The 12,979-nt window shown below is 37.4% G+C and overlaps 1 protein-coding gene across 4 annotated transcripts in view; it reads left to right on the forward strand.

Moving 5' to 3' along the window:
• CLCN3 (chloride voltage-gated channel 3) overlaps positions 1–12,979 on the forward strand; it is an 86,526-nt gene that overhangs the window by 21,014 nt on the left and 52,533 nt on the right. For 2 of the 4 annotated variants that reach the window (XM_070415460.1, XM_070415462.1), the window contains exon 1: positions 9,597–9,805. The exons of the other annotated variants lie outside the window; for them this stretch is intronic. In XM_070415460.1, coding sequence (XP_070271561.1) covers positions 9,727–9,805 — 79 coding nt within the window. In that variant the 5' untranslated portion in view covers positions 9,597–9,726. Of the gene's footprint in view, positions 1–9,596; positions 9,806–12,979 lie in introns of those variants that run through there. 4 annotated transcript variants of the gene reach the window in all.

The following is a 12,979-nucleotide window of genomic DNA, read 5'->3' on the forward strand; positions in this document are numbered from 1 at the left end:
AGTTCCCTGGGTAATCTCTCTCCCCCTCCCACCTTCCCTCTGAGATTCATCAGTCTGTCCCATGCTTTTGTGTCTCTGGATCTATTTTGTTCATCAGTTTATTTTGTTCATTAGATTCAACATATGAGTGAGATCATGTGATACTCCGTACATCACCATTTATCTCCCCTATGCCCTCCTCTACCTTCCTCTCTCCACCACAGTAGTCACCACACTGTTGTCTGTGTCCATGAGCATTTTCTTTCTTTAAAAATTTTTATTTTTTAATTCTCATTCAAGGATATTTTCCCATTTATTTTTAGAGAGAGTAGTGGAAGAGAGGAAAAGACCAAGAGAAACATTGATGTGAGAGAAACACATTGATTGGTTGCCTCCTGCATGTACCCTGACCAGGGCTGAGGAACCTACAACCAAGGTATATGCCCTCTACTGGAATCAAACTTGGGTCTCTTCGGTCCATAGGCTGATGCTCTAGAGCTTAAAAATTTTTTTTGCTCAACCCCAACACTCTCTACCCCTCCCATCCTCTGACATCCATTAGCCTGCTCTCTATGAGTCTGTCACTATTTTGCTTGCTTGTTCATTTGATTCTGTACATGAATGAAATCATGGTATTTGTCTTTCTCTGGCTGGCTTATTTCACTTAGCATAATGCTCTCCAGGTCAATCCATGCTGTCACAAAGGGTAAGATTTCCTTCTTTTTTTTGGCTGAGTAGTAGTTCATTGTGTAAAGGTATTACAGTTTTTTTATCCCCTCATCTACTAATGGACACTTGCACTGCTTCCAAATCTTGACTATTGTAAATAACCCTGCCATGAACATAAGGGTGCATCTGTTCTTTCAAATTAGTGTTTTGGGTTTCTTTGGATATATTACCAGAAGTAGAATTGCTGGGTCATTCAGCAGTTCCATTTTTAATTTTTTGAGGAAACTCCGTACTGTTTTCCACATTGGCTGCACCAATCCCACCAACAGTGCACAGAGTTTCATTTTTTTTATCCTCACCAATACTTGTTTGTTAATTTATTGATGATAGCCATTCTGACAGGTGTGAAATGATATCTAATTGCATTTCTCTGACGATTAGTGTTTCTGAGTGTTTTTTTATATATCTATTGGCTATCATTTTGTCCTCAATGAAGAAGTGTCTGTCTATTCAGGTCCTTTGCTCATATTTTAATGGGATTGTTTGCTTTTTTGGTGTTGAGTTTTATAAGCTCTTTATACATTTTGGATGAGATTCATCAGTCTGTTCCATGCTTCAGATGTATCATTGGTGAATATGTTTTCCCATTCAGTGGATTGTCTTTACACTTTGTTGATGGTTTTCTTTGCTGTGCAAAAACTTTTTAGTTTGATTTAGTGCCATTTGTTTATTTTTTTCTTTTGTTTCTCTTGCCTGAGGAGATATATCAGAAAAAATATCCTTTGGGTGGTGGGCACACAGTGCAACATAAAGATCATGTATCATGGAAATGTACATTTAAAATCTATGTATCTTCTTAACCAACTAGTGGCCCGGTGCATGAAATTCGTGCACATTAAAAGGGGATTAATTAGAGGAAATATTTTAATATTGCTATTTGCCCTTTCTCTATAATAGAAGTGTCAGAGATGAAAGAAAATTAGTAAAATGTATATGAAAATCTTCCTCCTGTCAGAGTCTGGGAGGTGCCGCGGGACCCAGAGTCAAGTCCTCACCCACCCACAGTGCCTCAAAATCGCGCAAGATCCAGACCGGTCAGCCCCACCCTTGTCAAGCCCTGCCAGGCAGGGGGCGCAGCCTCAGGTCCTCTGGCCCGGCGCTGGGCGGGGGGCGCAGCCTCAGCCCCCCGTCACACCCTGCTGGGTGGGGGGCGCAGCCTCAGTTTCCCCAGCGCACCCTCAGGTCCCTCGGCCTGGCACCAGGCTGGGTGGCGCGGCCTGTGGTCCCCCGTCAAGCATCGCTGGGTGGTGGGCACGGCCTGAGGTCCCCTGCCCCAGCCCAGCGCCACGCAGCCTCGGGTCCCTACTAATTGCTCGTTAAGGCTCGAAACTGGAACTCAGCCTCCGCTGTTGGCGCCGCCATCTTTGTGATGGTGTGACAGTCAATTTGCATATTCCTTCTTTTTTAGATAGAATGTCACCCCAATAAATTTAATTTTAAAAAAAAGAAAGTATATATTGCTACAAGAAATGTTTTACTGCTTATGTTTTCTTGTAGGATTTTTATGGTTTCAAGTCTTACATTTAAGTCTTTAATCCATTTTGAGTTTACTCTTTTGTATGGTATATTAAGGTGGTTTAATTTCATTTTTTCCCCATGTGTCTGTCCAGTTTCCCCACACCATTTATTGAATAGGCTGTCTTTACCCGTTGTATGTTCTTGCCTCCTTTGCCAAATATTAATTGATCTTAAAGGTGTGGGTTTATTTCTGGGCTCTATATTCTGTTCCATTGAGCTATATGTCTGTTTTTTATGCAAGTACCATGCTGTTTTGATTATTATGGCTTTGTAGTGTAGATTGATATCATGTAGCATGATTCTTTCAACTTTGATCTTCTTTCTCAAGATTGCTGTGGCTATTTGGGGTTTTTTTTTGGTTCCATATAAATTTTTGGAATATTTGTTCCTGTTGTGTGAAATATGCCATTGGTATCTTCATAGGAATTGAGTTGAATATGTAAATTCCTTTGGGTAGTATAAACATTTTAATGATGTTAATTCTTTCTACCCAAGAGCACAGTATATACTTCCGCTTGTTTGTATCTTCTTCAGTTTTTTCTTGAGTGTCTTTTAATTTGCCAAGTTCAGGTCTTTTACATCATTGTTAAATGTATTCCTAGGTATTTTGTTTTTTTGATTCACTTGTAAATGGGATTCTTTTCTTAGTTTCTCCTTTTGATAATTCATTATGTATACTAATAAAAGGGTAATATGTTAATTAGCCTGGGAGACCTTCCGGACAAAAGCCATGGTGGCGGGGCAGAGGCAGATAGGGGCGATCAGGCCAGGAGGGGAGGGCAGTTGGGGGCGAGCAGGCCGGCAGTGGGGGGCAGTTGGGGGCGATCTGGCTGGTGGGGGGGGGTAGTTGGGGGTGAGCAGGCCGGCAGTGGGGGACAGTTGGGGGCAAGCACGCCAGCAGGGGGGGGCAGTTGGGGGTGATCAAGCTGGCAGGGGGGAAGTTGGGGGTGAGCAGGCTGGCGGGGGTGGGCAGTTAGGGGCGATCAGCCTGGCGGGGGGGCAATTGGGGGCAATCAGGTTGGCAAGGGGGGGCAGTTGGGGCTGAGCAGGCTGGCAAGCAGAGTGGTTAGGGGCAATCAGGCAGTCAGGCAGGTCAGCAGTTAGGAGCCAGTGGTCCCAGATTGCGAGAGGGATTTCCGACTGCTGGTTTAGGCCCTGTGGGATCGGGCCTAAACCAGCAGTCAGACATCCCCTGAGGGGTCCCAGATTGGAGAGGGTGAAGGTGGTGCAGGCCGGGCTGAGGGACATCCCCCCCCCCCGTTAATGAATTTTGTGCACTGAGCCACTAGTTGGTGTATAAAAATACAACTGATTTCTGGACATTTATTTTGTCTCTTGCTACTTTACTGAATTCCTTTTTTCTGTTCTAGTAGGTTTTTCGTGGAATCTTTAGGGTTCTCCATGCCATGTACAATAATGACAGTTTTACTTTTTCCTTTCCAATTTGAATGTTTTTTATTTCTTTTTCTTGTCTGATTGTTATGGATAGGCCTTCCAATATATGTTGAATAAGAGTGGTGAAAGTGGACATCCCAGTCTTCTTCCTGATATTAAGGGAAACACTTGTAGTTTTTGCTCATTGGGTATAATGTTGGCTCTGGGTTTGTCATATATGGCATTTATTTATTTATGCATTTATTTATTTATTTATTTACTAGAGGCCTGTTGCACGAAGAGATTTGTGCAATAGGCCTTCCCTTCCCCTGGCTGCCGGCACTGGTTTTTCTCCGGCACCTGGGACCTAGGCTTTCACTCCGGGCAGAGCCTTCAGTCTTTGCTGCTTTGGCCGGAGCCTTCAGTCTTCGCTCCGCTGCTTCGTGCCTACATATGCAAATTAACCGCCATCTTTGTTGGGTTAATTTGCATACTCCTGATTGGCTGGTGAGCGTAGTGGAGGCACAGTCAATTTACATGTTTGTCTATTATTAGGTAAGATTGCCTTTATCGCATTGAGGTATGTTCCCTCTATTCCCAGTCTTCTGAGAGGTTTTTTTTTCTTTGTTGATTAAAGTATTACATATGAATCCTTTTTCCCCCATTGACATCTCCCCGCTTGTTCCCATCCCCCAGCACATGTCCTCACCCCCCCGCCCCCCCGCCCACTGACTGTGTCCATGGGTTATGCTTATATGCATGCATACAAGTCCTTTTGTTGATCTCAACACCCCCCTTCTCCCACCTTCCCCCTGAAGCTGGATGGTATGTTTGATGCTTCTCTGTCCCTCGATCTATTTTAGTTCATCAGTTTATGTTGTTCATTATATTCCACATATAATGTGGTATTTATCCTGTAATATTTAGCTTTCTCTGACTGGCTTATTTCGCTTAGCATAATGCTCTCAGTTCCATCCATGTTGTTGCAAATGGTAAGAGTTCCTTTTTTTTTACTGCAGTGTAGTACTCCATTGTGTAGCTGTACCATAGTTTTCTAATCCACTCATCGGCACTTAGACTGTTTCCAAATCTTAGCTATTGTAAATTGTGTGCTATGAACATAGGGGTGCATATATTCTTTCTGATTGGTGTTTCTAGTTTCTTGGGATATATTCCTAGAAGTGGGATTACTGGATCAAATGGGAGATCCATTTTTAATTTTTTGAGGAAACTCCATACTGTTTTCCAGAGTGGCTGCACCAGTCTGCATTCCCACAAGCCTTGCAAGAGGGTTCCTTTTTCTCCGCATCCTCTCCAACACTTGTCGTTTTTTGAATTGTTGATGATAGCCATTCTGACAGGTGTGAGGTGATACCTCATTGTTTTGATTTGCATCTCTTGGATAATTAGTGACTTTGAGCATGTATTCATATGTCTCTTGGCCTTCTGTATGTCCTCTTTTGTAAGGGGTCTATTTAGGTCCTTTGCCATTTTTTGTTTGCATTGTTTATTTTCCTTTTGTTAAGTTGTATGAGTTCCCTATAAATGTTGGAGATTAAACCCTTATCGGTGATAACATTGGCAAATACGTTCTCCCATGCAGTGGGCTTTCTTGTTGTTTTGTTGATGGTTTCTTTTGCTGTGCAGAAGTTTTTTTAAAAAATCATAAATGGGCCCTAACCGGTTTGGCTCAGTGGATAGAGCATCGGCCTGCGGACTGAAGGGTCCCAGGTTTGATTCCTGTCAAGGGCATGTACCTTGGTTGTGGGCACATACCCTGTAGGGGATGTGTAGGAGGCAGCTGATCGATGTTTCTCTTTTATCGATGTTTCTAACTCTCTCTTCCTCTCTGTAAAAAATCAATAAAATATATTAAATAAATAAATAAAAATAAAATCATAAATGGGTGCTGGATTTTATCAAATGCTTTTTATGCATCTATTGATATCATGTGGTTTTTATCCTTCATTTTGTTTATTTGCTGTATTATGTTTATTGATTTGTAAATATTGATCCTTCCTTGCAGCCCCAGAATAAATCATAGTTGATCATGGTGTATGATCTTTTTAATGTATTGCTAGATCCAGTTTGCTAATATTTTATTGAGGATTTTAGCATCTATGTTCATCAGGGTATTGGTCTATAATTTTCTTTCTTTGTTGTGTCTTTATCTGGTTAAAATGGATAAATGCCTAGAAATCTTCCAAATCTTCTAAATTTAAATCAGGAAGAATCAGAAAAGACCAATCACAACTAATAAAATTGAAGCAGTAATAAAAAAAAAATCACTCAACAAATATAAGTCTAGAATAGATGGCTTCACAGGTGAATTTATCCAAACATTCAAAGAACTAACACCTATCTTTCTCAAACTATTCCAAAAGATTCAAGAGGAGGAAGACTCCCAAGCTAATTTTATAATCCTAGCATCCTATGTCCAAATCCTTAGTAATTTTTTATTGACAAACCTTCTAATTCCCTCTTGGCTATAAATTCCCACTTCCATGTTGTATTGGGAATTGATCCGAGTTCTACTAGTATATTGAGGTCTCTTACCCCGTTGCAATACTGTTGAATAAAATCTATTGTTACTTTTTTGATTAACTATAGTCCAGCTCTGGCTTTTCTTTGAAAAAAAAAAAAATATATATATATATATATATATGTATATATATATATATATAATTTTGCATCTTTAAAATATAAGAATTCCTTTAAGGTTATTATCACATCTAAAATATGAATGATTCCTTAAAATAAAACATATTGTGTATTTCACATTTCCCAAATTGTTTCATAAAAAACTTGTACATTGAAATTGCTTGATATATCTTTTAAGTCTTTTTCTTTGTATTTATTTATTTATTTATTTATTTATTTTGGTTAATCCTCACCCGAGGATAGATTTTCAAAGAGAGGAAGATGGAGAAGGGAGAGGGAGAAACATTGATGTGAGAGAGACACGTCAATTGGCTGCCATCTGCATGTGTCACCACTTACCGGGGCTGGGGTTGAACCTACAACCCAGATACATGCCCTTGACTGGGATTCGAACTCTTGACCAGTATGTCTATGGGCTGATACTCCAACGATTGCGCGTACTGGCCAGAGCTATTTGTTTTGTTTTTAATTGTATAACCCTTTCCCTTCCTTTTTTTCCTTGCTACTTGTTTGTTGAAGAAATCACATCATCTGTTTCCTAATTTGGGTTTTCCTGATTGTGTTTTTGAGCTGTCATTTAACAGTTTTCTGTGTTTTCTTGTAAATTGGTACATATAGTTATGATATCCTAGTCATCTGTAGTCATCTGTTCTGCCTCCCTGATTTATATACCTCATAGAGGTTGTGATTTAGCCAGTATCCCATATCAAGTTGAAATTAGAATCTAGGGTGCATTTGGAAGTAGAAATCTCTTTCCCTTCTAAATTTTTATTGCTTCCACTTTAGTGTTTTTGTTCTTCAGAAGTTCCTTCCTGAACATCCCTCCCACCCCCACCCACTGTACCTAGGAATTTGAATTTGTCTTCTCTTTCTACTTGATGGGGCAAGCACGCCAGCAACGGGGGGCATTTGGGGGCGATCAAGCTGGCAGGGGAGGAGTTGGGGGCAATCAGGGTGGCGGGGGTGGGCAGTTAGGGGCGATCAGGCTGGCGGGGGGCAATTGGGGGCAATCAGGTTGGCAAGGGGGGGCAGTTGGGGCTGAGCAGGCTGGCAAGCAGAGTGGTTAGGGGCGATCAGGCAGTCAGGCAGGTCAGCAGTTAGGAGCCAGTGGTCCCAGATTGGAGGACCACTGTACCTAGGAATTTGAATTTGTCTTTTCTTCTCTTTCTACTTGAGCCCCACTCTAAGTGTAATTTAGTTTGTTAATCTGGTAATACCTAATCTGTGTCAAAGTCCTCTTTTGCCACACCTTCCAGCCTTTATCCTTTTCTAAAGTCTAATTATAAAGCACTGTAGCCTGTAATAATTCTTATAAGTGGCAGCCATGGGTCCCATAAACATGAGATTTGTTTACTTTTGAAATGTAAAAAAATTTCAGATTTCTTATTATAAAAGTAATATATTTATGCAAAAAAGTAAATATATATTTGCTTAAAAATTTAAAACAGTGTGGAACTATATAAAGTAAAAACTAAATATGCCATCATCCTCTCCACTTGACCTCATTCCTTCCTCAGTGATAACAGTTGTTGAGTTTGGTGTGTTGCATTCTAAACTGAACTCTATAAAAATACATACAATTCATATGTTGTATATACATGTACACATATACAATTTTTGTTAACTAAAAATAATTAAAAATTACTTATGATAAAAACTTTTACTTATATTAAATATAATATATTTTATAGGGAAGGTATTCTTCCCCCTCTAGCTAGTGCTAGCTATCATTTTCATTTTTCCTTTGTGACCAAGTTGTAAGTCAGGAAAAACAAGAGAGTGTCTACAAATACCAGGAAAACTTGTAGTTAGATTTTCATTTTATATAAAGGCATGAAAGAATGGAAATAGTATCATAAAAATTAAATTATTTATGAATGTCATATAGCATATAGTTTTTAAAAGTTTTATAATAGTAGAACTTTATCAAAGGACCAAATTTAATGTAGTAAAATTAGTTCTATGGTAAAGCTTTCCTTATTTAAAAAAAATTATTTCTAAGAAAATTTAAAAAATACAAAACAAAAAAACTCACACGGTCAAATCATATTAATAGCCAGAATCAGAATTAGATTTTATGGTATGAATTCTAGTCTATGTTCCTTTCCTAAACCCTTTTCCTCAAATCCTAGGTGGGATTTTATGAGAAGGTCTGTCTTTCTGATGTTCACACTTTTTGAAATATAAATACTTCATTTAACCTAATTAAAAAATACCTCAAATAACTAAAATATGACTCCTCTCATTTTTTATTACCCCAGTTCTCATATAAATGCCTTGAATTGGAGTGGACCTCAGAGGTTGGCTCATTCAGTACTTAGGAAAATAAATTTTATGGAACCCCAATTGCTCCTAAGGAATAGTACATTTTTATTTGGTGGCACTGCAACAATATTGCTATTTCAGAAGGAGAATGTCCTAGTCTAGAGGAATCACCTTAAAAGTAGCTGTACAAATTATGAGCATCAGCTTTTTTTTTAAATGACATTTTGAAACAAAGTGTTGCTTTATTTATGAATTTCATAAAATTTTCCAGTAAAGATTACCTTTTGAGACACATTTTACTAAAAGCCTTTTTTTAAAGCACAAATATTTGTGAGATAGGACAAGTAGGAAGATAGGAAAATCTCCTACCTACTGAATCTGTGTTTGTATTGTTTCACAAGCAATAGCCAAATTATTTATTATGTTAATGTTTTTTTTTTTATTCTGAAAAGGTGGAATGTCTTACTGGTTAGTTCTTGAAAGAAGGAAATAAGAGGCTGCTGAATGGAATTAGTGAGATAAAATACTACTCAACTGCTCAGTAGAAGTCTGAAGTACATTTTACATAATTAAAAATTGACTTTTAAAACCAAGTCTCTTGAAGCCTTTGATATGTTCTAGCTCTTTATGACTCACCTGACATTACTATATAAAAATTAGTACCCTTATATTATAAAATCACACAACCTTAGAGCGTTGCTTCCTTTTTTCTACATTATAAATGAAAAGGGGCATTGTCTACATCAGAATTTCCTTTTCACATCTCTATATTAAATGCTTTGTTCCCCTGTATATTTATCTTAAAATCAAAAAGAAATAATGCTCTGTTGTCTTACTGTAGTTGCCACTGACGCTATAGAAGCTCTATTGTGAATGCTTTAAAATTCTCAAACCAGTTTTGTCTGTTATACTTGGAGCTTAGTCATCATCATACGTACCAGGACCTGGTTAAGAAGGCTGTTCCGCCTCCAAGCCTTGCTAGATTGTAGCCACTAGCAACCAGGCTGCAATAATTTCCCTTTGATGACATCATCCACTGTGGAAGAACACAGTTGCTTTAGCGAGTCGAACTACATACAGTTCTAACCCTCATCAAATATGGCATCTCCCTTGCCTGCTGCAGCAGGGGTGGAGGAAATGCCACTGTCTTTTTAAGCTTGCAAGCTTTTCTTTTTCTTCTTCTTTTTTAAAATTCTAATCATGGATGCTTCTTCTGATCCTTATTTGCCTTATGACGGGGGAGGAGACTATATTCCCCTGAGGGAATTACATAAAAGAGGTAATATCATCCCCTTGCTCTGAATCCACTGTGGGTATGTTTTGCATGCGGCTGGGCGGTTCTCTAATTGAAACAGGTTCTTGGTTGTCCTTTAAATACTGCAGTATGTTGTTTAGTTGGCCTGAGTTGTTAGCTGGGGGCAAATGCAACCTTCTGAGTGTTCTGTAGTCCTCTCGGATTGTTTTCTCTGTGCAGATTAGTACTGCTTCAGATCACATCGGACTCCGACTCCATCTTCTGTGTGAAATCCTCTTTCTGTTTAACTGGGAAAATGAATTAATCCGCTTTTACAGCTAACGAATGTAGTGTTGATTGCCACCTAAAAATAATGTTTTTCTTCCTTCGGAAAACTTGTTTCCTTTATTTTATACAGAAAAATCAAGTGTGTGTCTGTGTACCATTATATTTCAGCTGCTGCCAATTACCATGTAGCTTTCACGCCACAAAGTAAATTTATAGTAAAAGCTGACTAGCATTTTAGAACACTGAAATGACAGTAAAGATGAACACATTTTTATATTAATATTTTCCATTTAATATGCATTTCAACTGATTAACTACATTGTCTTACACAGGTAGCTTTTAAAAATTGATATGATAAAAAATTTAGGGTAATTTTTATACATCAGAAAAAATAAAAGTTAATAGTTTGTAAAAACTAGAAAAGCACCCAACATTCACATAAATCTTTTGGCAGGTACTGTCAAGGTCTCCTTAAAACTGATTACATGTTAATTTAAACTGCTTTTTATTCATTTTTCTTAAACTGGTTATACTAAAACTAGGCTGTTGGCAATTGTTCTAGAAAAAGAAAATTGACCCTAAAGAAAACTATCTTGGGTGACTTTATGAGCCATGTTAGTTTGAATTACTGCCTACTATTATAAACTCATTTTATGGTTTAACCAAACTTATATTTATGAAATAAAGAAGTCATGATTTTCCTGAGTATATTTAGCCTATTTTATTTAAAATATAGTTTCTATTCTGACAACACTTTTTTTTCTTTAGTGTTAAGTTCCATTAGAATTGAAAAGTTAAGATAGTCAGCAAATATTTATTAGTTACAATGTCTGCTAGATACTATTTTAGGCTTTGAACAGCTATAACATTATATATCCTATAGTATTGTGTTGTTAGTAAAAACTTGTTTTTCAGATTTTGAGAAAAACTGCACCAAGATCATGTTACATATACAGTATTGTGCTTCTCGTACAGAGTTCCCCTCTTTATGAAACATATATAATCACAAATATATGTAAAATAATATATATATAATTTTAGAACATTTGGGGAAATAATCAAATGAAGAAGGAAATAAAAGTTTTTCATAATCTTACCACCCAGAGCTGTTGGTCCCCTCTCCTCCCAATTCTTAGTGTGTACATTAACTCTCCTTTTTTCTGTTACCATCATCTTTTTTTTGTTAAGGATTTCTTTTAACAGGAAGCAACTTGGATGAATGGTGACTGTTCAGATGTCACAGTATTTATAAGTAATTAAACTGTAAAACAAGACAAACTATGTTTTTTTTGAGCTATTACAACATCTGTTTGTTGATGATAATAAACCAAAAGACCTAGGCTTGAGAAATTTAAATGGTCAGTGTTTAGCTTAACCATCTTTGACATAACTTACTTATAGAGTTCATCTCTGTATAACACATGCAAATAATAAGAAATAAGCCAAAGTATATGTGAGAATAGGCATGGTTACTGATACGGTTATTACTAAAATATAGTCTTTTTGTGTCTATTGTATTTTCATAAATAATCCTTTAGGAATCTTGCTTAAGTCTAAATCAGTCTTTCTCTTGGCAGCCCAAATAGATTCCTTGTCCCTTGATGAGACTTATTCAATTAACATGAGCTAATGTTATTTGAATGTAAAATTGTGTCTTTGTAGTACCGATGAGTCAGTTATTAGGCTTACTTTACTGTAGTATCCTAGTATCTGAGGGTAAAAGGTTGTTTTCCATAATTTATAAGCTATTATAGCCATGGGTCAACACAAAGGAACTGGAGATGTGGAGATAAGCAGCTAACATAAATCAAGAAAACTGAATCAGGACAAAACAATGACTCGAAATATATCTTCAGGCTGATAAAAGGTAAAGAGGCAGACAATGGAAGTATGAAACTGTAAAGTAAACATGAAACTCGGAGTATTAGAGTTAGGGATTACCTTTGTGGAGTAAATTACATTTAATACTACTTTTCTAGGTGAGATGGTAAATGATGTAGTTCCCTACTTAAGTGAATAATATAGAAACTGGAAATGTCAGTAGATTAAAAATAGAATTAGTTAATATATTGTTGGTAGATTAGAAATTATGACATTTTAGAAATTGCCATCTTTTGGGGTAAATTTCCTACCCAGAAGCTATCAAGTTCTTTCATGAAATGTCTCTTTCATTTAAAAAAAATCTTTATTGCTCAAAGTATTATATAAGTCCCTCTTTCCCCCCCGCCATTGACCCATTCTAGCCCGCTCCTGCTCCCCACCCACCAGTCTCTTGTCATTTTTGTCAGGGAAAAAAACAAACTTGCTTTATTTGGATTGTCAGTTTTATACTTTGACTTTCTTCTTTATTTGTTCATGAAGTTTAATTGGTTGTGGGGGTGGGGGTCGACCTGGGATGAATCCCTTCTTCTCCCAGGCCCTATCTTGGATTTGATCTTTTGGGTCTTGAGCCTGCCTCCATTTATTCCCTGAGGGATCTTTAAAACTTATTTCCGTATTAATTGTTTTATTCCAAGAATTTAGTTGAGCTCTTGTGTATGTATACAGCACTACTTGGTGCTATGGAGAAAGATGGTGGTACTAATAGTAATATTAATAATAGCTAATACTTAGTATAGAATTTACCGTTTGCCAGATACTGTTTTAAGTGCTTTAGGTATATCAAATCACTTATGTGTATCATCATTTTATTCCTCATTGCAAACTTGTGAAGTATGTATTGTTTTAACCCCCATTTTTCTGTTGACAAAACGGAGGTAAGCAAATGTTAAAAGTCAGGATTTGATCTAGAAGATTTGGCTCATACTCTAATAATGCTTCTTACTATAAATCCCTGTAATAACTTGGCATTTTGAGTCTGGAAGGGGCATCAGAAGGCTTCCTAAGTTAAAAACAAAGAAACAAACCCCAAGGAAGTTAATACATTTCTAG

The sequence above is a fragment of the Myotis yumanensis genome, unplaced genomic scaffold (genome assembly GCF_028538775.1).
Source record: "Myotis yumanensis isolate MYYU_CA2020_CCGP unplaced genomic scaffold, mMyoYum1.0.hap1 SCAF_5, whole genome shotgun sequence".
NCBI classification, from domain to species: domain Eukaryota; kingdom Metazoa; phylum Chordata; class Mammalia; order Chiroptera; family Vespertilionidae; genus Myotis; species Myotis yumanensis.